The following is a 25373-nucleotide window of genomic DNA, read 5'->3' as shown; positions in this document are numbered from 1 at the left end:
TAAGCACCCTGTCTCCTGAGTGGGCTCTGAACTGCCCGGATTTCCGATATCTTCTCCTAGTTATCTCCAAGATTGTGAAACATTTTGTCTTCATGGCTTTTAGTTTCTGTGTAACACCACTGGTTCAGTTTATTTGAAACACTACTGGTTTACTTCTAGCTGTTTTGGACTTGGTATGTTATATATGGATCTATGAAAATCAGTGTCAAAATTTTTCTCTCTGTAGTGTCTCACTATCCTGGGGGGATTGGTTCTAGGACACCCGTGGATACCAAAGTGCAGATGTGCAAGTCTTTATACAAAATGGTATAGTTTTTGTACATCACCTGCAGGTATCCTCCCATATCTTTTGAATCAGCTCTAGGTTACTTACAATAGTTAAAATAATGTAAATACTACGTAAGTAGTTGTTATACTATATCTTTCAGGGAACACTGACAAAGTCGCTACATGTTTTGTAGAGACAAAAAAAATTTTAAAGTATTTTTGATCTATACTTGGTTGGATGCAGGACCAGTGGATATGGAGGGCTGACTGTATTTAATAAGTTCCTTTGAAGTTCCAAATCATTTTATATGCCCTCAAGAAATATCTACTCCAGTGCCCCAGTTCCCTCACGTGGGAGAGAGGGAGGGAAAAAGAAAGCTGCTAAAGTGGCCCAATTCCAGCCTGCTTTCTTTTTGCCTCACAAGTGGTGCTTTTCAAAGCCTTTGGCGTCCCTGCTGTATGGATGTGTCACTGTGCGAGATGACAACGGATTGCTGGGAATGTGGGCCACTATTGTGTCCGCCTTACGTAACCACGTGGAGTGATGGAAATGGGCGAACAGCCTGGGAGGTAGGCAGTGGCCGGGCCCCTTAATCTCCAGAGGCATGAAGACCGCTCAAGTCCTCCAGAGGATGTGGATCCAGGCTGTTAAAAAGTTGGGGAGATTGAAAGGCCATGTGAGTCCCCCTACATGCTCTCCCCCTTTCTTTCCCAACATTTCTTTGTGGGAAGGGAGGGGGAACAAACCCCATCTCACAGTGTCTCCTTTATCCTCGGATTTATTTGTGCCCTGGCAGCCTTCAGTAACAAATTGTAAGATCACACGTTGTGGACTGTAGTCAATGGTGGGTTTTTAAATACTTGTCTTATTTTTAGCAGACCTAAAGTGAAATTGATAGCTTCTTGCTGCATTTATGAATCAAAGGCTGCTGTTTTCTATGTGCTGGGAATCTCTTAGCATGGTTTTGCTTCCTAGGTATAGATTAACATACTGTTCTGTGTGTGTGTGTGAGAGAGACAGAGAGAGAGTATGTGGTTTCTTGTTTGAAGAGAAAACATTTTGTTTTCTCATACTGCAGAAATCTATATTCTTTTTCTTATGTCTAGTCTTACGTCTAGACATATAGGAAAAATGTTTCCCACATGTTTTTTCCTTTTATATAAGTTTGGGTGTATGTAGCGCTGTCACATGTGTATTTATTTTATGGTTTGGGACTTTTGTTAATCATGTCCCTAAAGGGCAGCTTTGATTAGTCTTTGCTTTTTGCTATGGTCTTTCTCAATAGGAAACAGCAGTTTGTAGACATAGAGTCTAAAAGTTGCCTGGTCAGAGGGACTTTGTGAAGCTTTGGTATCAGCTTTGTGATTATTTTTTAAAACGTTTTTTTAATTCTTTATGGAACATGAATGATGTTTTTCTCTCTTTGGTCAAAGTTTCCAAAGGAAATAAACTTTATAAAAAGTAGGATTTAAAAAAATAAAACAACAGACCAAATACCTTTTTGCTTTAGTTTTCTTTCTATTCCTTCTTTGCACAAATACCTTACTGTTAACACAGAGCTTTTTATTTATGGTAGAAAAATTAGCCCACTTTTATCTTTCCCTGGCCTCTAGGAACAATTTGTTATAAATGGAGGAGGTTGTTGTTAACACTAGTTATAGGGAAAGTAAAAGTGATCAGGAAAAGTGATAAAAAACACTTTGGAGATGCTCCTGCTGGATGGAATCATGGCCCCTAAGTTGAAGAGGTGACGTGGACAGTCTTGCTTCCTGCAGCTCCCCGGGCTTGACCTGTATCTCCACACATGCCCAGCACCCCTGCCTTTGTCTGCCTCCTTCTCCTCCCCAGTCACTGGTACCACACCCTACCTGCCCCACCTCCAGTAGAAATGACTGCACTCTCTTTTGCTCTTTCATTGCAAAATTGGGACTTCGTTAAAATTTGGTATTAGGTATGTCATTGGGTATTCAGTCATTGGGTAGGAATTAGGTACCCCTTGATGTTAATTCTCATATTTTTTAAAAATTTATGAAATGATTGGTAACTGTAAAAAACTTAAGTATCTAAAGCATAAAGCATAAAAATTAAATACCATGATGCTCCCAAGAGAAGCCACATATGTTCAGAAAGACCCTGACCCATCCTGGCAAATGGCACCACTGGTAGAGGAAAGCTAAAGGAGCCAAGAGGCTTGTCCCATGTTCCCAAGAGATTCTGAGGAATCTCAGCTGATTCTTAATATAAATAGGGACAAGGTCAGTTTTGACCGACTTGGTCTTAAATACTTAGCAGGAGAGTATAGCCAAAGCACAGTCCGACATAGACATTTAAGAGGAAAATATATATATTTTTAATATAACTTAGGGTATGTTCTTGTGTCAGCCCTACCGAAAGTAAGTAAAGTTGGAAATTCTAAGGGGAGGTTTCTTGTGTGGGAGTGCCTAATAGTAATCACAAAGGACTCTAGAGTCAAAAGTTTGTCCTGAGTCAGTTTGAGCCTGATCTCGAAGACCTACAAATCTTCCTGACCTTCTACATAGATCCGTTTTTCATTGATAAATTTGTGAGTTGCTATCTTCATAATGTTCAGAGACTGGCTGGAATACTAATTGCTTAATTTTTTTTATTTTTTAAACAAAAAAGTAATGATCTTAGCATGATCCCTACCCTGTGTATGCCTTCTCCAGTCACCTGCCATCTGTACCATTGGACCTCTGGACTGTCCTGATGCTGAATACGCTGAACTGTCCATGCCCCACCTGATACAGAATAGGGACTTTTGGTCACTTCTCCCATCTCCCCTCTTTCAGCAGGAAGCTGCTTGGACATGTTATTGTTCATTTGCCATAGAAATGGAATACAAAAATTGCCAGTGGGGAAATGTCACCGTGGTCCACTTTATGCTTTGATTATAGCCCTTGCTGCTCTGCCACTGTGACTTATTTTTAAAAAGGACACATTTCTCTTCCTCTGTCCCTGCTCCTCCCTAATCTCTTCCCTCCCTAATCTCAGGGGAAACAGGATTACTGTTTTTCCCCATCCTAGGCACAGTTATCTGTCACTGAGTACACACCCACCATAGGAAGGAAATAATTCAGACTTGGGAATGATGTCACCAGAGATCTCAGAAATGACTCTCCCAAATTAACAGTTGAATTACACTCGAATGGAGAACACCTGGAATGTAGCCTTTGAATCACCTCTTTAAAAGTCCCTGTTCCCCTTGATGAGCAGAATCACAGCCTCTGGGACAGGAATCCCCTGTGCTTCTCCTTTGCCAACAAAGCAATTAAACTTTTTCCCTAAACACATACAAAACAAAGCAAAATTAAATACCATGAACCCACCACACACATCCATAAACCCTCACTAGGATGAAACCCCAAATCCTGTGTCCTTTCCCACCTCATCTTATGCCTCCTTTCCAGACTGCTTCATCCTGAATTTTGTATATTTCATTCCCTGTCCTTTTCTGTATCATTTTACTCCATACACACATGCACATATGTCCCTAAACAAAAGATTAGTTTTGTTGCCTTTTTTTTTTTTTTTTTTTTAATACACCTAGAAATAATGCCTCGCTCTACACATCCTTCAGGGGTGTGTCTGAGATGTGCCTGTGTTGTGGTGTTATGTGTGATTGGGGTTTGTTTGCTTTCCTTGCAGAATAACATTGTATTTTAGAACTATATCACAGTGTATTTTTCTGTTCTGCTCTTGATAGATGCTTGGGTTGTTTCCAGGGTTTAGCTGATGAGGACATTGCTGTTGTGAATACTCTTATCCGTCTGCCCTCATGCACTTATTAATGCATTTCTCTAGGGCCTCCACCCAGGAAAGGAATCACTCCTTTGTGGAACATTTGTCCCTTTAACTCTGATACGTGTGTGCTCTTCCTATGGCCCTGCATGGAAAGCTCCGCAGTGCTAAGCAGCTGCCTTCTGGCATTCCAGCAAAGAAAGACCCAGCAGTGACAGCCAGTCTGTTCTGCACACAGATGAGCAGGTTGTGTGGGGCCAGAGCCTGGTGGCCCCATTTGAACTGCATGAGCTGTCTCTGCTAAGCCAGTGCATGCTGACAGCTTGTCCCTGGGGATGTACCCGAGCTGATAACTCTGAGAAATAAATGTGATTATGTGGGGTGCTCTGTGATTCTAAATAGATGATATATACAAATGAGGTGGGAAGACACTCAGTGGTTTGCTTGTGGGATGCACCCATGGGTAGTTGGTAAAAGTCAACGGCTTTAGCTGTGTTATTCACTAATGTATCTCAAGGGCCACAAAACAACATGTTTGCACATAGTGGATGCTCAGTAGATATTCTTGAATGAATGACATAAGGCTTTGCCCTGAGACTTGCAAAAAGTCACAGCTCTGTGGGCTAAATGAACATAATTGTGGTGTATTCAGTGCTTCCAGGAGCTATTAAGATTTTATTTTTTGTTGCTGGGGATTGAACCCTGGACCTTGCGCACACAAAGCATGTCCTCTATCACTGAGCTGTACCCCCAGCCCCTTTTTTAGATACCGGAAATTTATTGTCTCATGTCTGGAGGATAGAAGTCTGAAATCAAGGTGTTATTAGGGGCAAGGTTGGTTCCTTCCCAGGGCTGTAAAGGAAGGCTCTGTTCCAATTCCTTGGCATAGAGTCAGTGTTCTCCTTCTCTTCACTCTGTGTGTCTTCCATGAATGTCTGTGTCAAAATTTCCCCCCTTTATAAGGACACAAGTCAAATTGGATTGGGGCTCTCCCTAGTGACCCTTACCTTAACTCCATCATCTGCCAAGACTCTATTTCCAAATAAAGTCACAGGGTCTGGGGGCTAGGACTTTAACACCTTTTGGGGGGTGGGACACCCCCAGCCTCTTAAAACATATTTCTACCCTGATTTCCCTGCCTTGAAAATTAAGATTTTGTATTTATCACTTAGTCTAGCAGAACATGTATGCCCTCAATATTGTGTTTGACAGTTAACTGAAGATAAAAAGCAGCTTCTGGAAGTCTAAGTGTCATACCAAGTTGATGAGGTCTTCAAGCTCCAAGCAAGTTCACGACAAGGTGTTATTGATTAAAAATTGATTGAGTTCTATTGATGAAGGTAGTGGTAGGAGAGATCCTGTCACTCACAAAGTTCAATTTGATCTTCCCTTATAGCTTATTACAGAAAGTCGTCTTCTTCTTTTAACTTTAAAGTACTTTAAAAATTTTTTTTTTAACTTCTGAGGTAAAGTCCTTTTTTTTCTTTCAACTTCCATAATAAAATATAGAGTTATCAGGTATCCCTGGGAAAATATGTGTATTATACATATATTTCTATGCCATTACATCATATATATAATATGCATGCAAGAATTTGAAGACTTTATTGAAAGGGGAACATCTAAAAGGCCCTGAACCCTGGAGTTAATATTACTTAGCATTTTTTGTGCACATACACACTTTATTCTGCTTCAGTGGATAACTAGTGGAGCCAACTTTCACACGTGACTCTCTCACCTACAAAACCCCTACATCGTAATTTTATAACTTTTATAAATGTTTATAACTTATATAAATTTTATAACAATTTGATAACAATGCCTAAATACCCCAAACAATTAACTGGCAGCCCCCTCCCCCACTCCCACCCCCAAGAAAAAGCTAAAAATGGAACAGTTCTTGAATGACTGAATCAAAGTGTTTTTTCTTTTTTAACACATAAATATGTATGTTCCATTACTGTTTACAAAAAGCACAAACATAATTATGGAATAAATTTAAAAATCAAGGAACAGTCAATTGAATTTTAACATGGGAGAAGTGATGTACTTCAGGTTTTTTTTTTTTTTTTTTTTTCAAATGCTTCTGAATGTTTCTTGGCCCAGAGGTCATTAGGATAGCAAGGAAATTCCTGAAGACAGAATCATCTGTTTATGGAAGGACCCTTAATTTCAAAAGCCAGGTTTATTCTAGTTGAACAATATTTTTAAAATAAAATTTTGTAGCAACTCATTTATTTGGCTACATGATAAGGAGGCTGAAACAGGAGGATTGAGGATTCAAAGCCAGCCTCAGCAACAATGTTAGGTGCTAAGCAACTCAATTAAATAAAATTTTATTTAATTATTTTTTTTTCATTTGAAAACTTCAGAGAGCACAAAAGTATTCTCTTGTAATAACAGTAGCTCCTTGGGAAATATAATATTTTTTTTGATACCTGTTCTTCAAGCTTTTCCCTATAGTATTTCCATTTGTCTCTCTTTAATTGAAAACAGTTAACAGGGTAAAAAATCCTAGAAAAGATTAGTGGACATTAAACAATTATTTTAAATGCCCTTATAGCCTTTATTTAACTCAAATTATCTTCATTTTTTAAGATGCCTGTGCTACCCTCTATCCCCTACCATTGTCCTTGTATTGGTTAGTTGTATGTGTGTGTGCGCGCGCGCACGCATGTGTGCTTATGTGTGCACACAAGTGCATATGCATATGGTACATAGGCATGTGCCTAAGAGGGATTGTCATGGCATTGATTAAAAAAAAATTCTTTTTTTAAAAATGGGAGGGTGCTGGAGATTGAACCCAGGGCCTTTGCACATGCTAAGCATGGGTTCTACCAGTGATCTCCACTCCAGCTCTGGTATTTTTTTTTTTTCCTAATGATTTTAGTATAAATTTAAAAGAGAGGGGCTGGGGATGTGGCTCAATCGGTAGTGCGCTCACCTGGCATGCATGCGGCCTGGGTTCGATCCTCAGCACCAAATACAAGCAAAGATGTTGTGTCCGCCGAAAACTAAAAAATAAAATTAAAATTCTCTCTCTCTCTCTCTCTCTTAAAAAAAAATAAACAAAAGAGAGGGTGTTATATGCCCCCCCCCCCCCAATTTATCTATCTACCTACCTACCTACCTACCTACCTATCTATTTATTTATTTAAGACCAGCTCTCCAGGTTGGCCTTGAACTCTTGGGCTCAAGCCATCTTGCTAGCTTAGCCTTCTGAGTAGCTGGTACTGTGGCTACACTGTCCTGGCTGATGTTTTTTCCTTAATGTGTGGGATGTAACTATATTTCAAGAATAGTTGGCAGCTCTGTGTGTGTTTGTGTTGCCAGGATGGAACTTGGTGCCTTGTGCAAGTGCTGTCCCTCTGAGCCACTTTCTCAGCCCTGTTTTATTTTATTGTTTAAACCACTACTTCCAGATTGCTTTCCTTTGTTGAAATTTGCTATTCATAAGATACAGGAAGGTGCTGAGAAGATGAGCTTGGAAGAGCATAGACGCTCCTAGGGCTTTTGGATTTGTTTTATGAAGGTCGCATCTAACACTGAAGTTGGCCAACAAGGTGTTCTATGGAAAGGGACAACCAATCTGATTTACTCCAGGAGTTGAGTTGGGTTTCTGCTTTCAGTTTTCCTTTAAATAAAACTTTCTGATACAAAAACACTTTTAAAATCTGGGAAAACGTGTTATACTAACACATGTTGGAAAGTGCTGTTGTAGACGGAATAAAATTCCAGGGAGGAATTTAAGAATTTAGGAATTTAAAGCACCTCTAGAGAACCAAACTGTAGGCACTTGAATTCCTAATCAACCTCCTTAAGTGTGCTGTTCAAGACGCAAGAGGTCTGGGGAGGTAGCTCAGTGGCAGAGCGTTTTCATGGGATGATCCCCAGCACCACACAAACAAGGACCACAAAAAGCAGAGCCTCTGAATTAAATAGAAAATTTCTTTAAGAAAATTTAAACAGTAGAAATCAGTGCCTTGGTTAATTGAATGGTGAATAGAGGTGTACCCACCTCTTGATTTATTGAAAAGAAAAAACTGTGGGCCCAGTGGCGAACACCTGTAATCCCAGCAGTTCAGGAGGCTGAGGCAGGAGGATTTGCGAGTTCAAAGCCAGCCTCAGCAACTTAGGGAGACCCCGTTTCTAAATAAAATATAAAAAAGGGTTGGGGATGTGGCCTGGTGGTTAAAGCACCCCTGGGTTCAATCACAGGTACTGGGGAAAAACAAACAGACAAACCTTGGCCTATTCTGTATGTCAGACACCATCTTCTAGGACATAATGGGACAGAGGTAAGAGAGATACAAAAATCTCACTTGAAAATTCACTGTCATCTAAATTGTGGGGACACGGTCATTTTGTAAAACCGAAAAACTGATCATAATGGACAAACGTAAATAACCAGAGAGTCTTACATAACACAGTGATCCTCTGGTCCTGTGCATATTGCATTCCCATGAGCCTTCCTTCAACCTCGACACCTGACCTCTGGGTTCACATGTCATGTCCGCCCCTCCCCCTGCATTTCCTTTTTAACCATAGAGGTGATTTGATTATATTTTTTAATCTCTGAGAATTCTTATCTTGGAGCCAGATGGTATTAGCCCTGAGAATGTCCTAGAAGTGAGTACTTAGAGGGAGGAGGAAAGAGAGGATTATAAATTCCTCTCAATATGAGTAATCAGTTGTAATCAGGTGGAGGCTAGTTTACTTTTCTTCTGTGCAAACAAAATTGCCTTTTCCTAACCTACCAAGAGGAATAAATTATCTGCTCAAATATATTGGTTGATGTAAATGCCTCTTGTAGTTAGTTCGTTAACTGGGGAATAAAAAGCATATTATCTGGCTATGTTTCAACTCTTGGCCATTTCTTTCCTATTAGTATCAGTGCAGGATTGGCCCATTTGATTTTAAGAATTTGTTCTAAATGTGGAACCAGATACTTCTTCATAAATTATTTATAATTTGTATATAAATACAGCAAGACTTTTTAAATTCATATGATGAGATTACTGTGTGTCCTGTGTCTATCAAAAACCATATATCTGGCTCTTCTTGTCTTTAATCCAGTCTGACAACCTGCTTTTTTGTATACTTACTGTGATTGTGTATATTCTCCTTCATTCCTTTCTGCAATTGGAGTTGGAGTTTTATATTTGCCATGATTTTCCACCATTCCCCCTCTTGTCCTTCCTTGCTTTCTTTTTAAGTGTTGTTTTTTCATTTAATTTCTCCTCTGTTATTTTGGAAGTTATGCACTCTAATTATTCCCTTAGAGGTTACCCTAGAAAATTTAACTTAATGAAGTTCAAAAATTAATCAGTAGCTTTACACTGCACCCGAGTGAGAATGATTTCTTCACGACCTGCTCCTCTTGGTTTACACATTGTTGCCCAGTGCTCTGGTTCTGCCTTATTTTTCTTAACTTTCACAAATCACACACTGTGACTGTAACTTCATGTAGTCACCGTGCATGCAGGTTCACTTGCACTCCTTGCATTTTAGGTTTTCCTTGTGGCATTATTTTCCTTTTTTTTTGGTACTAGAGATTGAACCCAGGGATGCTTAACCACTGAGCTCCATCCCCAACCCTTTTTATTTTTTATTTTGAGACAGGGTCTCGCTAAATTGCTGAGGGTCTCACTAAGAGGCCGAGGCTGGCCTCAAACTCACAGTCCTCCTGCTGCAGCCTCCCAAGTCACTGGGATTACAGGTGTGCGCCACCAGGCCCGGTTATTTTCCTTTATTAAATTTTTCCTTTGACAATTATTTTATTTCTGGCCTCTGGTAATAATCTGACCTTTTTTAAAAAAATGCCTTTTCTATCTTTTAAATTGACAGATACTGTATTAAGATGCTATTCTACTGTCTTTCATTATTGTCTTCTTCCATTATTGCTGGTGAGAAGTTGTCTGTCCTTTTGTTTTTCTTTTATGATCTTTCTTCTGCTGAGCTCCTCTCAAGGTATATTTGTCCTTAAAGGCAATGAGACCACAATACATTTAAGTGTGGTTCTCTTCCTTCTTTTTTCTTCCTTACATTTTTAAATTTAACTTGCTTATGATGTATTGAAACTTCCTGAAGAGAAGAAACCTTCAGTCCAGGAGAAGGCATCACCTCCTTGGATACTGGATTTCTCCTTTACTCTTATCTCCTCCTAGAACCTGTTACTCTTAACTTCTCATTCATACTTCCCACCCTTTCGAATCCTAAAACATGTGATCCATATTATATATACTTTTTTGATTTGTGAGGGACGTTTCCAATATTTACCGTCTTTGATTCTTCAGTTTATGTGTGTGTGCATTTAAATTGTGAGCTCATGTTCCTTAGATACTTATTTGAGGGATTCTTCAAAGCCTGTGTTTAATAAAAGTGTTCCTTGGAGAGGATTTGCCTGGCACAAGAAAATTGGTAGAACTACCAATGCAGAACCACTTTGGTTGGGCATATTTCTTGGGGTGGTATGGTCACCTCCATAATATGACTTTGAGTTTCAAACCTGAATATAGGTCTGTTGATAGGAATTCTCCAGGAGATATTTTTAGTGCTCCATTTGCATGGAGCTGTCCCCTGCCCCCCCCCCCCCCAATATATCTGATCTTATCTCCCACCCTTTTTCTACACCCTCTTGTTTAAATTCCTGCTTCTGTACTATCTTATCCTGGCATTCAGCTTTCTTGGCATTTCTGTCCTTCTCAAAGGCAGCCTGGACATAATGGAATAGTGTTGTTCTTAAAATGACACCACTATTTTTAAGGTCTTCAAGACATCTATTTTGGAATAATGTTTGAGATGGAAGCCCCTATGGCCTATTTATACAGGCATTGCCATTTTGCATCCAGCATCACTGATAGAGAAAAAGCCAAAAGATCCCACAGATAACCTATAAGGAACCCTTGTCAATAAGGTTGAGAATTTTTTTTGACTTAAATATGCAGAAAATTTGCCTGACTTTACCTTTGAGGGAAGTTGGTTCGAGAATGCTTTAAAAATGGGAAAATCTTTTGAAAACTTGTTTTTTGTTTTTTCTTTTTCCCCAAGGCAGGGTTTTGCTAAATTTGCCCAGGTTGGCCTTGAACTTGAGATATTCCTGGATAGCTAGGGTTACAGAGATGGGCCACTGTCATAGTTTAATTACATTTTTTTTTAAAGGTTTTTATGTTGACAGTGTGAGTGGTGATGATAAAAGGGCTCAGCCCTTAACATTTTATCCTTTTTTTTTTTTTAAGGGGCTCTCACTATGTATTTCTCTAATTTTTCTAGTATTGTGTTAAGGAAACCATTTCATGGAAAGAGAGTATGAAAATAGGTAGCATGACATTCTGAGCACATTTTGACTTTCTGATACATAGAAATTGGGAGTTGGACTTTAAATTGAGACATCCTGAATTACAGTTACAGTTTTATTTCTGGCACTGAGAGATTTACGGCTTTAATCAAGTTGTTTTTGCTTATTTTAAAACAGGCCCCAGGCATGGAGGAGCTGATATGGGAACAGTACACTGTGACCCTACAGAAGGTGAGTTCTGCACATGTCCTGTGTTATACGGTCAAGGTCTTGATCTTATTTATTTTTGTCCACCCACTTATGTTTCCGTTCTTGAGATAGATCACGCATCATGTGTACTAGCTGGCAGTAACCACAGTGTTAACAAAGATTTGCCTGCTGTTAGGTTTTGTGGTTAAGTTCTGTATACTGTGGAACCTTTCATAGAATATTGAGTGCTGTCGCTTATTTCTAGACAGTGCAGGTTATGAAACAAAGAGAAAAGTAAGGGAAGAATGAAAATAACCTATGTACTGTTTGAGGGTGGATATTTTTCACTATAATCCATTTACCTTATAACCGTCAAGTGAGTTTTAAACACAAACTAAATTAGAAAAGATTGACTTAGGAATCAGGTGACGGGTTCTGTTCTTCTTGCTCTCCTGATTGTTTTAAGAATGGTTGAGTTAATCAAGTTAAAAATCCACTTCCCCATGGTATTGAAAGAATTAATTCCATATATTAGTATATTTTACTTACTTTTAAAGTCATCTCACAGGTATTACCCTTCTTCATTGAATGAGGGGATTCATAGAGCTTCCAATCCATGGAGATTGGCACTCCGTACGTACATGTTAGCTCCCTTTTTATTTGATAGCCAAGTTTTAGGTAGACATAATAGGTGTTAGCCCTGCTATAGGCAAGCATAGCAACCAAGAGTCTTTAAGTCTTTTATGTGAGGCTGAGCTGGTCTAGAACTACCTGTGTGATTTGCCAATTATTTTTAATTTATTTATGCTTTTTAACTTGGGCTCAAACCCAAGGCCACACCTGGTAGGTAGTGGCTGTCCCACATCCCCAGCTCACCATCCCTGGTTCTCATTCCATCCAGCTGCCTTCCTGTCAGCACCACTGAGCCCAGCAGTGATCTTCTTCCCCACAGGAATCTTCCCTCTGTCACCTCCAAAAGGGATTGGGAATTCCTCAAAGTTAAAGATTTCCTTTGACCCTTAGCACCACCCTGAGCCTCCAGCCCTGTCTTCCGTGAAAATTTCATTCCCACATTAAATGTTCAGTGAGAATCCAGGTAGAAAAAGTTGTCACTGGGTCAGTGCCCGAGTGCCCAAACTTCGGTATCAGTTATTGCAGATTCTTTAGTTGGAGAACTTTGCCCATTCAGGTCTTTATTTTCAGTTTTAGTCATCTTGGTTCTTTTCTGTGCCCATTCTGCTAGAATTTCATGTGACCTTTGAGTTGTAGACCCCGAATTAGCTGAAGTGAGGAACTTTTTAGGATTGGTATAGAGGAGGGTACTGCCTCTACCTAAAACCAGGTGTCTGATGCTGCCAGATTCATAGCCATATGTTTAATAGACAATGACCCAGCCTGTTTGGGGTTTGAAATGTCAGCATAGTGGGCCCCATACCAGAACTTTTCCTTGGGGCTAGAGATTTTCTTTTATTCTCTGATTAGATTTTTTTTTTAAATCACTAACCCAGATTTAGAATTATACTGCCACCTCTTATGTTTAGAAACTCGGCTTAGCTTTTTTAACACCGAAAAGAGTTAGGATTATTTTTTAACTGGATTCACTGGTGTGCATTGCTGGACTACCCTTGGATATATATTAATTTCCATTCTTCTGGGCATGTAGAAAAAAAGTTTAATGCTTTGCTCACTCATAGGATCTCAATACTATTTTTATGTTTGGATTTGATCTTTAAATACATGTACTTTTCACCCTATATTAAAAATGAAGCCAGCAGCCCATTTAACTTGGAGTTAAAGATATACTTTTCGAAAATGCAGTTTTAGAGTCAAGTGTAATGGTGCATACCTATAATCCCAGAAACTTAGGAGGCTGAGGCAGAAGGATTGCAGAATAAAAATAAAAAGAGCTAGGGGTGGATATGGTTCAGTGGTAGAGCACCCCAGAGTTTAGTCCCAGACTTTAAAAAAAATTTTTTTAAAAAAAAATATGCAAAAACTCAGCTTTTACTGAAGTTGGAATTGTGCCAGCTTGGGCCAGCATGATGCAAGCAGATGTGATTGGTGCTTTGAACAGCACACACCTATGTGGACAGAAGACATTATTTCTTTCTCCTGCCAGCTTCTCGGGATAAGTCAAGTCTGTACATATCCATCTTTTACATTTTTCACAAGGCTGTTTCTTTTAGATAAGGGATTTCCCTTTATAAACCTGTAGGTTTATAAAGGGAATGACGCTTTATTTTGTTTTTTTATTTATTTATTTTATTTATTTCTGTAAGCCCATCTGTTCCTGAGCTATCTCTGGTCATTGATTTGACCTTTATTTTATTAAGCACTTGTAATAAATCCTGAAAGCCACTTGTGGAAGGATTTTAACATTTTTCTCCTAACCCTAACGAACAGGATTCCAAAAGAGGATTTGGAATTGCAGTGTCTGGAGGCAGAGACAACCCCCACTTTGAAAATGGAGAAACATCCATAGTCATTTCTGATGTGCTCCCAGGAGGACCAGCTGATGGCCTGCTTCAGTGAGTCTCCTCCCGCCCCCCCACCCCACCCCTGGTTCCTGCCAACTGTGCCAGTTGTCACTAGACAGGGTACTTTGGTTGATATGCACTTCTTAGGAAAAAAAAAAAAAAAAAAAAACAGTTTTATATAACATTTGAAAAGTCTTCAAGCAGTAATTGAGGCCATAACTAGCACACCATGTTTTAACAGTCCCCAAATGTTGGGGGACATTTAAACTCTTGTGGAGAGGAGGGCAATTATTTTTCACCCTATAAGAAGGTAGTTGCAAATATCACTTCACGGTTTAGGAATCATTTCCTAAATAGAGCGCTTGCCTAGCATGTGTGAGGTACTGAGTTTGATCTTCAGCACCACATAAAAATAAATAAAATAAAAGTATTGTGTCCATCTGCAACTAAAAATTTTTTTTTAAAGTTTTTAATCAGGATGGCTGGGGAGATAGCTCAGTGGTTGAGCTTATGCCTAACGTGTGAGTTCCTTGTTTTTGTTTTGATTTTGGCTTTCTTTTTGCAGTCCTGGTGTTGAACCCAGGACCTGGTACATGCTAGGCAAGCATTCCACCACTGGGCTATATTCCTAGCCTGAGGCCCTGCGTTTGGTCCCCTGGGTTTAATCTCCAGTACTATCCAAAAAGAAAAAGAAAAAGAAAAAATACTGAGTAGACTTTGGTTAAATAATGACCTTTATTTATAAGAGGGATGCAGAAATTGGGAAAAGATACTGCAATAAAGCACAAGTTTGCCAGCCTTGTGGCCTGAAGAGATAATGCCAATTTAAAAGATCCATGTCTGAATTCTCTCAGGATAACTTCTCAGGGCAGAATCTAAAGTTAGCTAGATGGCTGCATTGGCCAGGTAGGTCAAACATTGAGGTTCTGTTTAAAGTCCATATGGTCCTGTCAAAGTTTGTAGTCTTTGATAGGAGCAATGTGAAATTTTAAAATAATTTTTTGGGTCAGTTAAAGGAATACAATTCTGTATTCTTAAAATTTCTTTCTTTCTTTCTTTTTTTTTTTTTTTGGGGCTGTGCTGGGGTTGAACTTGGGGCTTGTTTGCGTGCTAGACAAATGGTCTACCACTGAACTATACCCCCAACCTTTAAAATTTATTTAGGAATCTGATGCAGGCTCTTGACTTGCTTCCCTCCAAACAAGCACAAATGGGTATATACTTATTTTGGGAGAGTGTTTGTAGATTTTTCTGAAGCCCTCCATGCACCTCACTAACAGAAGAAAGATATAGAAATTTCTTTGAGTACAGATCTCACCGTTACTAGGTGCCTGCTGGAGTGGCCCAGTGGTCTGGGGGCAGTCCTCTTTCTTCCTAAGTGGTCTGCGCTCCAGCCCCCTTTTCCCTCCATGGTTTCTCTCTGCTCCCGCAAGTAACTTGGCTCCAGGGGCTCTGTTCGCCCATCACACGGGACCGCGCTGCTGGCTGCTGCCGCGAGCAGACCCCCTCCGACAGCCCTTGCCGCGCAGGCCTCCCCCCTCTGCCCCGCCTCGGAAAGTTAAGTTTGAAGAGGGGGGACGAGGGAAACATGGACACGAAGAGGAGGATCCACCTGGAGCTGAGGAACAGGACCCCAGCAGCTCCTTAGGTCTTGCCCCAAATAGGCCAGAGCCCTGTGACTATTTGTTGGAAATTAAAAGGTTGGAGAACTTGTCTTGGACAATTGCAAATCAAATGATGGAAAAATTGAGGGCTTAACTGCTGAATTTGTGAACTTGGAGTTCCTCAGTTTAATAAATGTAGGCTTGATTTCAGTTTCAAATCTCCCCAAGCTACCTAAATTTGAAAAAGCTTGAGCTCAGTGACAATAGAATCTATGGAGGTCTGGATATGTTAGCAGAAAAACTTCCAAATCTCACACATCTAAATTTAAGTGGAGGGCTGGGGATGTGGCTCGGGGTAGTGCGCTCGCCTGGCATGCGTGCGGCCCGGGTTCGATCCTCAGCACCACATACAAATAAAGATGTGTCCGCTGAAAACTAAAAAATATTAAAAATAAATAAATAAATAAATAAATTTAAGTGGAAATAAACTGAAAGACATCAGCGCCTTGGAACCTTTGAAAAAGTTGGATTGTCTGAAGAGCTTGGATCTATTTAACTGTGAAGTCACTAATCTGAATGATTACCCTGGAGTGTGTTCAGGCTCCTGCCCCAGCTGACCTACCTGGACGGCGATGATGGAGAAGATGGGGAAGCCCCTGACTCAGATGCAGAGGTGGATGGTGTGGATGAAGAAGAAGAGGATGAAGAAGGAGAAGATGAGGAAGACAAGGAGGATGAGGATGGTGAGGAGGAAGAGTTTGATGAAGAAGATGAAGACGGGGTCAGTGGGGAGGAAGAAGAATTTGGGCATGATGGAGAAGTAGATGAAGATGAAGAAGACGAGGATGAGGATGAAGAGGAGGAAGAAAGCAGGAAAGGTGAAAAGAGGAAGAGAGAAACAGATGATGAAGGAGAAGATGATTAAGACCCCAGATACACTGCAAAACAGAACTGTTCAATATTGGTTGGACTGCTCATGGATTTGATAGCTGTTTAAAAAAGAAAAAAAAAAAAAAAAAGGTGGCTGCAATACAAATCCCAGGACGCCCACCCACCCAAAGAGCCAAAGAATAGTTCCTGTAACATTCCACCTTCTTCCTTTTAGTCCCTCTTGGTAATCCACCACCAAGCTTGGGGACTTTGCCCCAACAAAATTGTAAGCATTGTTAGGTTTTTTGTGTAAGACTCTTGCTGTAGCATGGATAGCTGTGATTAGTGAGTCAACTGTCTGTGGCTACCAGTCACACCGAGATTGTAACAGCATTTTTACTTTCTGTACAACAAAAAAGCTTTGTAAATAAAATCTTAACATTTTGAAAAAAAAAAATTGAGCTCTGTGGCTCAATTTCTTTCCTCAGAAGAACTCTGACCAAGTTGACTGATCTTTGGGAGCCCTTTAATAAGCATCTTGGGTCAATTTGCTGCTTATGTTCTACCTAAATAAATGATTTCCATCGAGTAGATGGGAGTTTTTCATGACCTGTTTTTATTTCTTGTTTACAGAGAAAATGACAGGGTGGTCATGGTTAATGGCACCCCCATGGAGGATGTGCTCCATTCATTTGCAGTTCAGCAGCTGAGAAAAAGTGGGAAGATTGCTGCCATTGTAAGTACTGGCTTGGCTTTCGGCTTGCCTCAACAGCATTTTGTTTTTATGCCCAGAAGAAAATTACCGCTTGCTTCTGAGCATTTGACAGAATTACGTAACCTAGGGCCCACTAGCTTCTTGCGTCCTTAGTGCTTTTGGAGGGTGATGTTATGGGTGATGTGAAGATGTGCATAAGCCATCCTTCTGGCCTTTTCTTCGTCCTTCTCCTAAGACCAGCAGTTCTCCTATCCAGGCAGCATTACAATGTCATGACAGTTCTTACTTCAGCATGAATCTAAGAATAAGGACGTTCTTCTAAGTACCATAATGCTATTAACATAGTTAAGAAAATTTGTATTTCTGCAGTATGACCTGATATTCAGTGCATATCTCAAGATGTCTTTTATAGTCTTTTCTTCTTCCAGGAACCATGTTTAATCATCTAATTATTTCTTTACTCTCTTTTAATCTAGAAGGGTACCTTTTTCCCCTTGCCTCTCTCCCTCCTTTCACTGTGTGTGTGTGTGGGGGGGGGGGGGATGGGGGTTTACTGGGAATTGAACTTCCATTGAGCCCTTCCATTGAACTTCCATTCCAGCCCTTTTTATTTTGAGACAGGATCTCTCTAAGTTGCCCAGGCTGGTCACAAAGTTGTTATCCTCTTGCCTCAGCCTCATGAGTCACTGGGATTATAAGCATGTGCCTGGCACCCCTTCTTTTTAGTGGTATTAAATTTTGGAAGAGTCTAGGCAGTTACATATAGAATATCTCACTTTCTGAATCTTCATAATGTAGAGAGTTCCGGCCTCTGAGGCTTTTTGCTCTTGATGGAAGCAGGTATTCTTATTATTCTCCATTTGAGGCAGGGAATGCAGAGCCTTCACAGTTATTGTCTTTTTTTTTTTTTTTTTCTTGAATTTGCTGTCTTTATTGCCAGGAACTCTATACCCTTTAGAGATACTACATCAATCTTGCAAAATCCTTCAAAACAATCTTTTTTTTTTTTTTTCAAGTAGGAACAGTCTCATTTATTCTTCACATAGATCTTGGGGGTCTGCCAACCCTCGGGGGCCTCCTTCAGGCCAGCTTTCAGCCAGATGCGCTTCTTGACATATTCCACACTTTGATTCAAGTGGGTTATGAACTCCCACCTTCACCCCATACACAGATTGCAGAATCACATCAGTTACACATCCATTGATTTACAAATTGCCATACTAGTGTCTGTTGTGCTCCGCTGCCTTTCCCATCCTCCACCCTCCCCCCTCCCCACCTCTCCCCTCACAGTTATTGTCTTATTTTAACTCCCTGAGGTTTTAACTGACCCTGGTTCCTGATGAAAAATCCAAGACTTAGTGCACAGGCAGGGTCATAGCTGATTGTTTAAGAGACAGAGGGTTATTTTTGTTGTTTGTTTGTTGTGGGGGGGGGGGTTGTTTTTCTTCATTTTCTGATGCTGTGGATGAAGAGGGACCGGTCTTATTGAAACTAGAACCAGCACCCTGACCACCTCCTTCTCTGTGTTGAATTGCGGCTGTCCTGCATCCAACAGTGTCTGTCTTGTTGACAGGTAGTCAAGAGGCCCCGGAAGGTGCAGGTGGCGCCGCTGCAGGGCAGCCCACCCCTCAGTCAGGATGACCGGGCTTTTGAGGCGATGGACGACTTTGATGGTGGAAGTTTCCGCAGCGGGTACAGCGAGAGGAGCCGGCCTAGCAGCCACGACAGGCTAAGCCACAGCTGGGAGGACGAAAGGGGCCGTCCCTACCAGCGGGCATACAGCCGGGAGCAGGACCGCAGCCGGGACCGCAGCCGCGGCCGGAGCCTGGAGCGCGGCCTGGACCAGGACTATGGACGCGCCCGAGACCGCAGTCGTGGCCGGAGCCTGGAGCGTGGCCTGGACCACGGCTTTGGACCACCCCGGGACCGCAGCCGTGGCCGGAGCATTGACCGGGACTACGAGCGGGCCTATCACCAGGCTTACGAGCCCGAAGATCGCACCTACAGCCCTCCCACTGAACACCGCCGCAGGGCGCAGCCCGATGCCCGCTACGAGGGCTCCAGGAGCCGCAGCCGAGAGCACCTGCATTCCCGCAGCCCCAGCCCCCAGCCCAGGGCTCGGCCAGAGCACACCGGCCAGTCAGACTCGGACAGGCCCATTGGGGTCCTTCTGATGAAAAGCAAACCTAACGAAGGTAGGTGGAAAACAAGCACTGTGCTACTAGTTATAACCAGCTCTTCCATAGCACCTCCTAGGTGCCCAGCTTTGACCTCAGTGCTGGTCACCTGTTGGCTCATTTAATTCTTACAAACTGTGTCCCGAGGGAGCACCACCTGTACCATTATTTTATAGACAAAGAGACAGGCATAGAAGAGTCCATTGCCCTGTGCAATAGTTTCACCATGGCAAAACCAGGCTCTCCAACTTTGGCTTTGCATTACCAGGCCAGTGGTTCTCTAAGTAGCATATCACCTGGACACTTGTTACAATGCAGATTCTTAGGCCTCAGCCCAGCCCCATGGAATCAGAAACATGGAGTGGCCCTGGGGCCTGCAGGTAGTGGGCTTCTCAAGCTAGAGAAACCAAGAGAGAAGACAGTACTCCAGCGCTTCTTGATTTTCTGTTCTATGCCAGGAGCTATGCTGGATAAATATTCTCTTATTTAATCCTTATAAGAACCCTGTGTGGAAAGAGGTTTTATTCTAGTGCTGTAGGTCAGGAATACCATGATACAGGGAGGTGTTTGGGTAGATCTGTGGTGGAGGTGGTCTCTGCCACATCCATTTTATCACATCCAAGAGGCATACTCTATATTGCAGCTAGAGAAGCAGTTAACACCTGGAGTTCATAGGTGGAGATTCTGAGACTCAGATGGGGAAGCAACTTGCCCGTCTTGAAGCCAGTATGTAGATGATGGAGCTAGAACTCAAACTCCATCCCTTGGGAGTAGCTGATAGGAGATCAGTAGGTGAGTGAACAGGGCTTGAGAGCCCATTGTTGAGCTAGTCCTAGCATCAGTACTTGTCTTCTGACTTAAAATTTCTTCTAACATATCTCCTTTTGCTCTCCAATGGTTATTTCTAGGGAAAAAAAGATGAAAAATGCCCCCACCCCCATGCAAAGTGAAAGTGAAAGACCTCTTGCTTTTCAGTTTGGGGATTTGCATTTAAATAGCCTGCCAGATGAGAGGGCTTGTTTTCTCTTAATTTTTCATAAAGGATTGAGTTATATAACCAGGTGCCTATTGAAATAACTGAAGAATAATGTGAGGGGCTGAGTGGGGTTCAGGGTAAGAAAATAAAGCTGAAAGCTGAGAACGCATCATCCTGAGGAAGGTGCATCTTAGGTGTAATGATTTCACAGAATTTTTATAACTCTTGTGAGGAGGTGATCATTCAAGAACCCTCAAGCAGAATAAGAACCACCTTGTATCTAGATTGACAGATGGGATGTAGAGAAGTTTTGAGAGTGAGAATATGATAAGAGACACCTCTTTAAGAGTCTGACCCTATGCTTTGGGGCATGCACCCAGGATCTTAAGTTCCTGAATGCACTGCTTTTCAAACTTCTCCTTTCTTTCTCCTTTTGGTCTTCCTCCACCTTCTTCCCTCTTTCCCTAGCTCCTGCCATGAAAATAACTATTTCTTGTAAACAATCATAGAAGCACCTCTGTCAAAAACTTTAACAGGAGTTTGGTGGAACATTACATTTTCAGTGTGGTGTACCTGAGAATTCCATTACATTAAATTTTTAAAATACTGGTTGCAGCCCTCTAAGTTGATCTCAAACCCCACAATTTAGAAACACATTATCCTAAGAGACTGCCCCCATCATGACCAGTCTTAGTAAATCAAGGGGAAAAAAAAGGGGGTTATGCTTCTGTGTTCATACAGTGTTTTTGCTCTTTCTTGACCATTTTGTTCCCCAAATCAGGAAATCACTATATAAACAATTCCACTTCTGTGTGTGTGTGTGTGTGTGTGTGTGTGTGTGTGTGTGTGTGTTTTGTGGGGGAAGCATTTGCTGGGGACTGGACCCAGAGCCTCACATGTGCTAGGAAAGTGCTCTCCCACTGAACTACAGCCTCAGCCCTCCACTTTAAAAGAATTTTTTTCTCCCTTTGCTAAGATTATGTAATAACTTAGCTTTCACTGTCTAGTGTGCATAAGAATAGTGTGCATAAGAAGTTCAACAATAGGTCAGACATACATTTGATTAAGGAAAAAATACCATCAATTCATAGGCTCATTTCATTGGGCACCATATCACCTTGCATATCAAGGTCTTAGAAGCTGGTCAGCTGATTTCTTCATTTAAGAAATGCCCACACATACATTAACAAATCTATTTGCAAAGGTATAACAGAAGTGCAATTTTTAAGAGGATAGAGAGTGGGGGTATTGTTATATAAGAAAGAAATTATTCAGTCAGACTTGTCAGCCTTGTGTCCGGGGCTGCGATGCTGTTTGACCAGTAGAGGGTCATCACCCATGAAGGTAGAGGAGTCCTCACCCTTCCTGTTTGGTATTCTTATCAGCTCCTTGTGTATGTGAGGGATTCAGGTTTACTGTAAACCATCGAAAACTTAATTTTTAAATTTACTTCATAACTTTCCTGAATTAGAGAAAGTTACTGTTTTATAATAAGATTTTCTTTCAGAACAGTGGTGATAATTTTTTTAAAAAATGAATGTATTTGTTTTCAGACTTCTAGATTGTGATGGCTTCTTAAAGTAACCAAAATTCATCCTTAAAATGCATGTTTTTACAGGTTTAATAAGGAAAATCAGAATAGTTTGAAGAACATTTAAAATATTTAAAAATACACATCCTTAGTTAATGTGTTATTTTCATTTGATAGTAATGCCAAGTGCATGAACACCCAGAGCTCTGCTGGCTTTAGTTGAATTCTTTCAGAATTACCTTGCCTGTCTTACTGCTTTTCTTCACACACTGAACTTTCAGTGCATGACCCTGTACCAGCTACATTGTTATAGAAGGGAGTATTTCCCCTTTTTCCTTTGTGGGGGCAGCCTCATTGTCAGCAGAAGGTCTTATTAAGATGTTGCTGAGTTGCTTTTTTGTTTCCAACATTTTATTTGAAAAGTATTAATTTTGTAGCTTACACCTATAGCCTTCACCCAGTTCTACCAGTTGTTAACATTTTGCTACATTTGCTTTCTAAGTCCTTTTCCTCCCTTTTTTCTTTGAACCCCCTTGAAAGTAAGTTATAAGCAGCTTTACTCATTACCAGTAAATATTCCAGCAGGTGAAATCTCTCAAGAATAAGAACATTCTCCTATATCACAATGCCACTGTCACACTTAAGGAAATAAATATTAATAGCCCGTCATATATTATAATATAGCTCATTTTGGAATTAGTCCAAAATATCGTGACCCATCCCCTCCCCTGTGCTGGATCAAGGATCTATGGAGTTCATGCACTGCCTTTGGCTTTTATGTCTCTTTTAAAATGTGGAATAATTCCTCTGCCTCTTTTTTTTTTTTTTAAATGACCTTGATTTTTTTTTTAAAAATAAGAGTCTAGGCCCATAACAATAGAACATTCCACATGATATTAATTTTTTGTAATTTTTTAAATAGTAGCTAGGCTGACATATGTGTGTATTTATGTTTTTGTTTCTAGAGTATGGTCTCCGGCTGGGGAGTCAGATCTTCATCAAGGAGATGACCAGAACAGGTCTGGCAACTAAAGATGGCAATCTTCATGAAGGGGACATAATTCTCAAGGTGGGTGGATGAGGACAGAGAACAGCTGTGTTCCTAAATGCATTCCTAGTATGCAACTCCATGTTCAAATGCCAATAAAGAAAAACTTGGCTGTGCTGGGAATCAATAGGAAGAGCAGCACAGCAAGATGATTTTATCAGAAAAACCAGACTCAGGGCTGTAGGTATAGTACTATGGTAGAGCACATGCCAGGCCCCGAGTCCCATCCCCAGCACTTGGGGGGGGGGGGGGAAAGAAAAAGAAGAAAAACCAGAGAACTAACCTATATAATGTATCCATTTGCTCATTGCTCTTTTGGACTACTTTAATGTCACTTACTTACTTTACTTACTTACTTTATTTATTTATTTACTTATTTTCCCCTAGTTGTAGATAGACAGAATGCCCTTATTTTATTTGTTTATTTTTATGTGGTGCTGAGGATCAAACCCATGCCTCACCCATGCTAGGCAAGTGCTCTGCCACTAAGCTACAGCCCCAGCCCCTTTAATGTCACTTTTTAAAAGAAACCTCAAAAAATACTCTCTTTTCCTGTTGACTTAAAGTTGAGGTTTTTACTCCTTAAAATAAGGAAAGATGAAAGGGAGAGCGGTAGTATATGAATGCTGGTTAAATTTAATAGTTATCGTAAACCTGTCCAGTGAGGAAACATGTTCCAGTAGTAAACCAAACAATTGTCTTAAGCTTGCAAGTTAAATAAATTAGCAGAGTATACTGCAGCTTTTACATGGTTGCATTTGGGAGCCAGGTATTCAGGATTACGTTTAATTTAAAAGATAATTATTGTTTATTTATTTTTACTCAATGCATTATAGTTATATATAAAATTGGAATGCATTGTTGAAGACCAGTAGAATAGGGGAAGGGGCTCAGGGAAGGGAGGAGGGAAGGGAAGGAAATAGTACTGGTATTGAAATGGAGAAAATTATGTTATGTGCATTTATGAATATGTCAGCATGAACCCCATTTTTTTAATAACTTTATTTTATTTATTTATTTTTATGTGGTGCTGACAATCGAACCCAGGCCTTGTACATGCGACACGAGCGCTCTACTGCTGAGTCATAACCCCAACCCCAAACCCATTATTATGTATAACTAGTGCACTAATTTTTTTAAGTGTTATTTTCTTAAAGGAGTAATTTCCATTTTTCTTATTAACAGTTTTGGTTTTTAAGTTTGCTATGTCTGTAATGGAATGTGAAATTCTGGAGAGTAAGAATTATGGATTCTCTACACAGGACGTGCAGATTGACTTTTTTATGCATAATATACCTGCAACATAATAAACAAAAATATTCATTGCCTAAGGTTAAAAAAAAAAGATTTTGTTTTTTTATTCAATGATCCTAAGTCCAAGTCTGTCTGAGTATCTGAACAAAGCCCTTATGTTTGTAGAAGGAAAACATATAAATTGCATGCTTAGCTGTGAAAATTCTATTGTATATAGCATTATTATTTTTCATAAATACAGATCAATGGAACTGTCACTGAGAACATGTCTTTAATGGATGCACGAAAATTGATAGAGAAGTCCAGAGGAAAACTCCAGCTCGTCGTGTTGAGAGATAGCAAGCAGACCCTCATCAACATCCCCTCGCTAAATGACAGTGACTCTGAAATAGAAGGTAAGGAAAGAGGATGGTGGGGAGCTTAGCCAGAAGTCAGTAGGACCATTGGCCTTGCATTCTCATCCGGTTAGCAAAGCTAGCCAGTCAGAAGTTGAATTTCCAGTGAAGTGTTCTCTTTTAAACTTTAATTTCAAAAGTTAAGTGTTCAGTTGTTATTTGTTTATTAAGTGTCTACTGAAATTAGGTTTCCAGTATGAAATTCTGGTGCACTTGTAAACTCCCAGAGGACTCTTAATTAAGCCACTGAAATCAAAACCTGTTAGTTGAAAAAAAAAAAAAAATGTATACAAGCTAGGGGAAGGTGGCATGCACCTGTAGTCCTAGCCACCTTGGAGTGTGAGGTGGGAGGATCACTTGAGCCCAGGAGCCTGGGCAACATACACCCTGATTCAAGAAAAGAAATACATGTCTGAGCAGTTCGGAGAACTAACCTGTATAATGAATCAATTTGCTCATTGCTCTTTTCCTGCATTTGCTTGTGTGTTTTTTTAAAAGTGGCTGTTAGTATTTCCAGTAGAGAAGGCAATCTGGAGTATAACTAACAGATGTGCACACTATAATAAAGAATCAGTCCAGATAGCTTGATATTGTGGTGTTCAATCCAGGTCACCTTTTCTCTTTTTAAAAGTTATATTCATTTCTCTGATATGAATTATATATATGCCAAAAGGAGTCATATTCTATTCTGCTTGACCATTCGCTATTATTTTTGTGCAGAAAAATTGAGAAAATGTTAAGTTTCTAAGATTTCAAACAAGCTTTTGGTTTTTAAAAAAGAATTTCAAATAACCCAATCAACAAATGGGCCAA

General features: G+C 40.4%; 1 protein-coding gene and 1 pseudogene across 3 annotated transcripts in view; both read left to right on the top strand.

The window, feature by feature from the left end:
- Tjp2 (tight junction protein 2) overlaps positions 1–25373 on the top strand; it is a 145255-nt gene that overhangs the window by 91800 nt on the left and 28082 nt on the right. For all 3 annotated transcript variants that reach the window (XM_071600582.1, XM_034636528.2, XM_027940109.2), the window contains 6 exons: positions 11502–11555; positions 13917–14041; positions 17098–17200; positions 18753–19374; positions 22829–22932; positions 24407–24560. In XM_071600582.1, the coding sequence (XP_071456683.1) occupies positions 11511–11555; positions 13917–14041; positions 17098–17200; positions 18753–19374; positions 22829–22932; positions 24407–24560 (1153 nt within the window). In that variant the 5' untranslated portion in view covers positions 11502–11510. The remainder of the gene's footprint in view (positions 1–11501; positions 11556–13916; positions 14042–17097; positions 17201–18752; positions 19375–22828; positions 22933–24406; positions 24561–25373) is intronic.
- LOC114096566 (acidic leucine-rich nuclear phosphoprotein 32 family member B pseudogene) lies at positions 16068–16827 on the top strand (annotated as a pseudogene).

This window comes from Marmota flaviventris, chromosome 13 (genome assembly GCF_047511675.1).
Source record: "Marmota flaviventris isolate mMarFla1 chromosome 13, mMarFla1.hap1, whole genome shotgun sequence".
NCBI classification, from domain to species: Eukaryota; Metazoa; Chordata; class Mammalia; order Rodentia; family Sciuridae; genus Marmota; species Marmota flaviventris.
The sequence above is the reverse complement of the archived record's forward strand: the minus strand, read 5'-3'. Positions and strand labels throughout refer to the sequence as shown.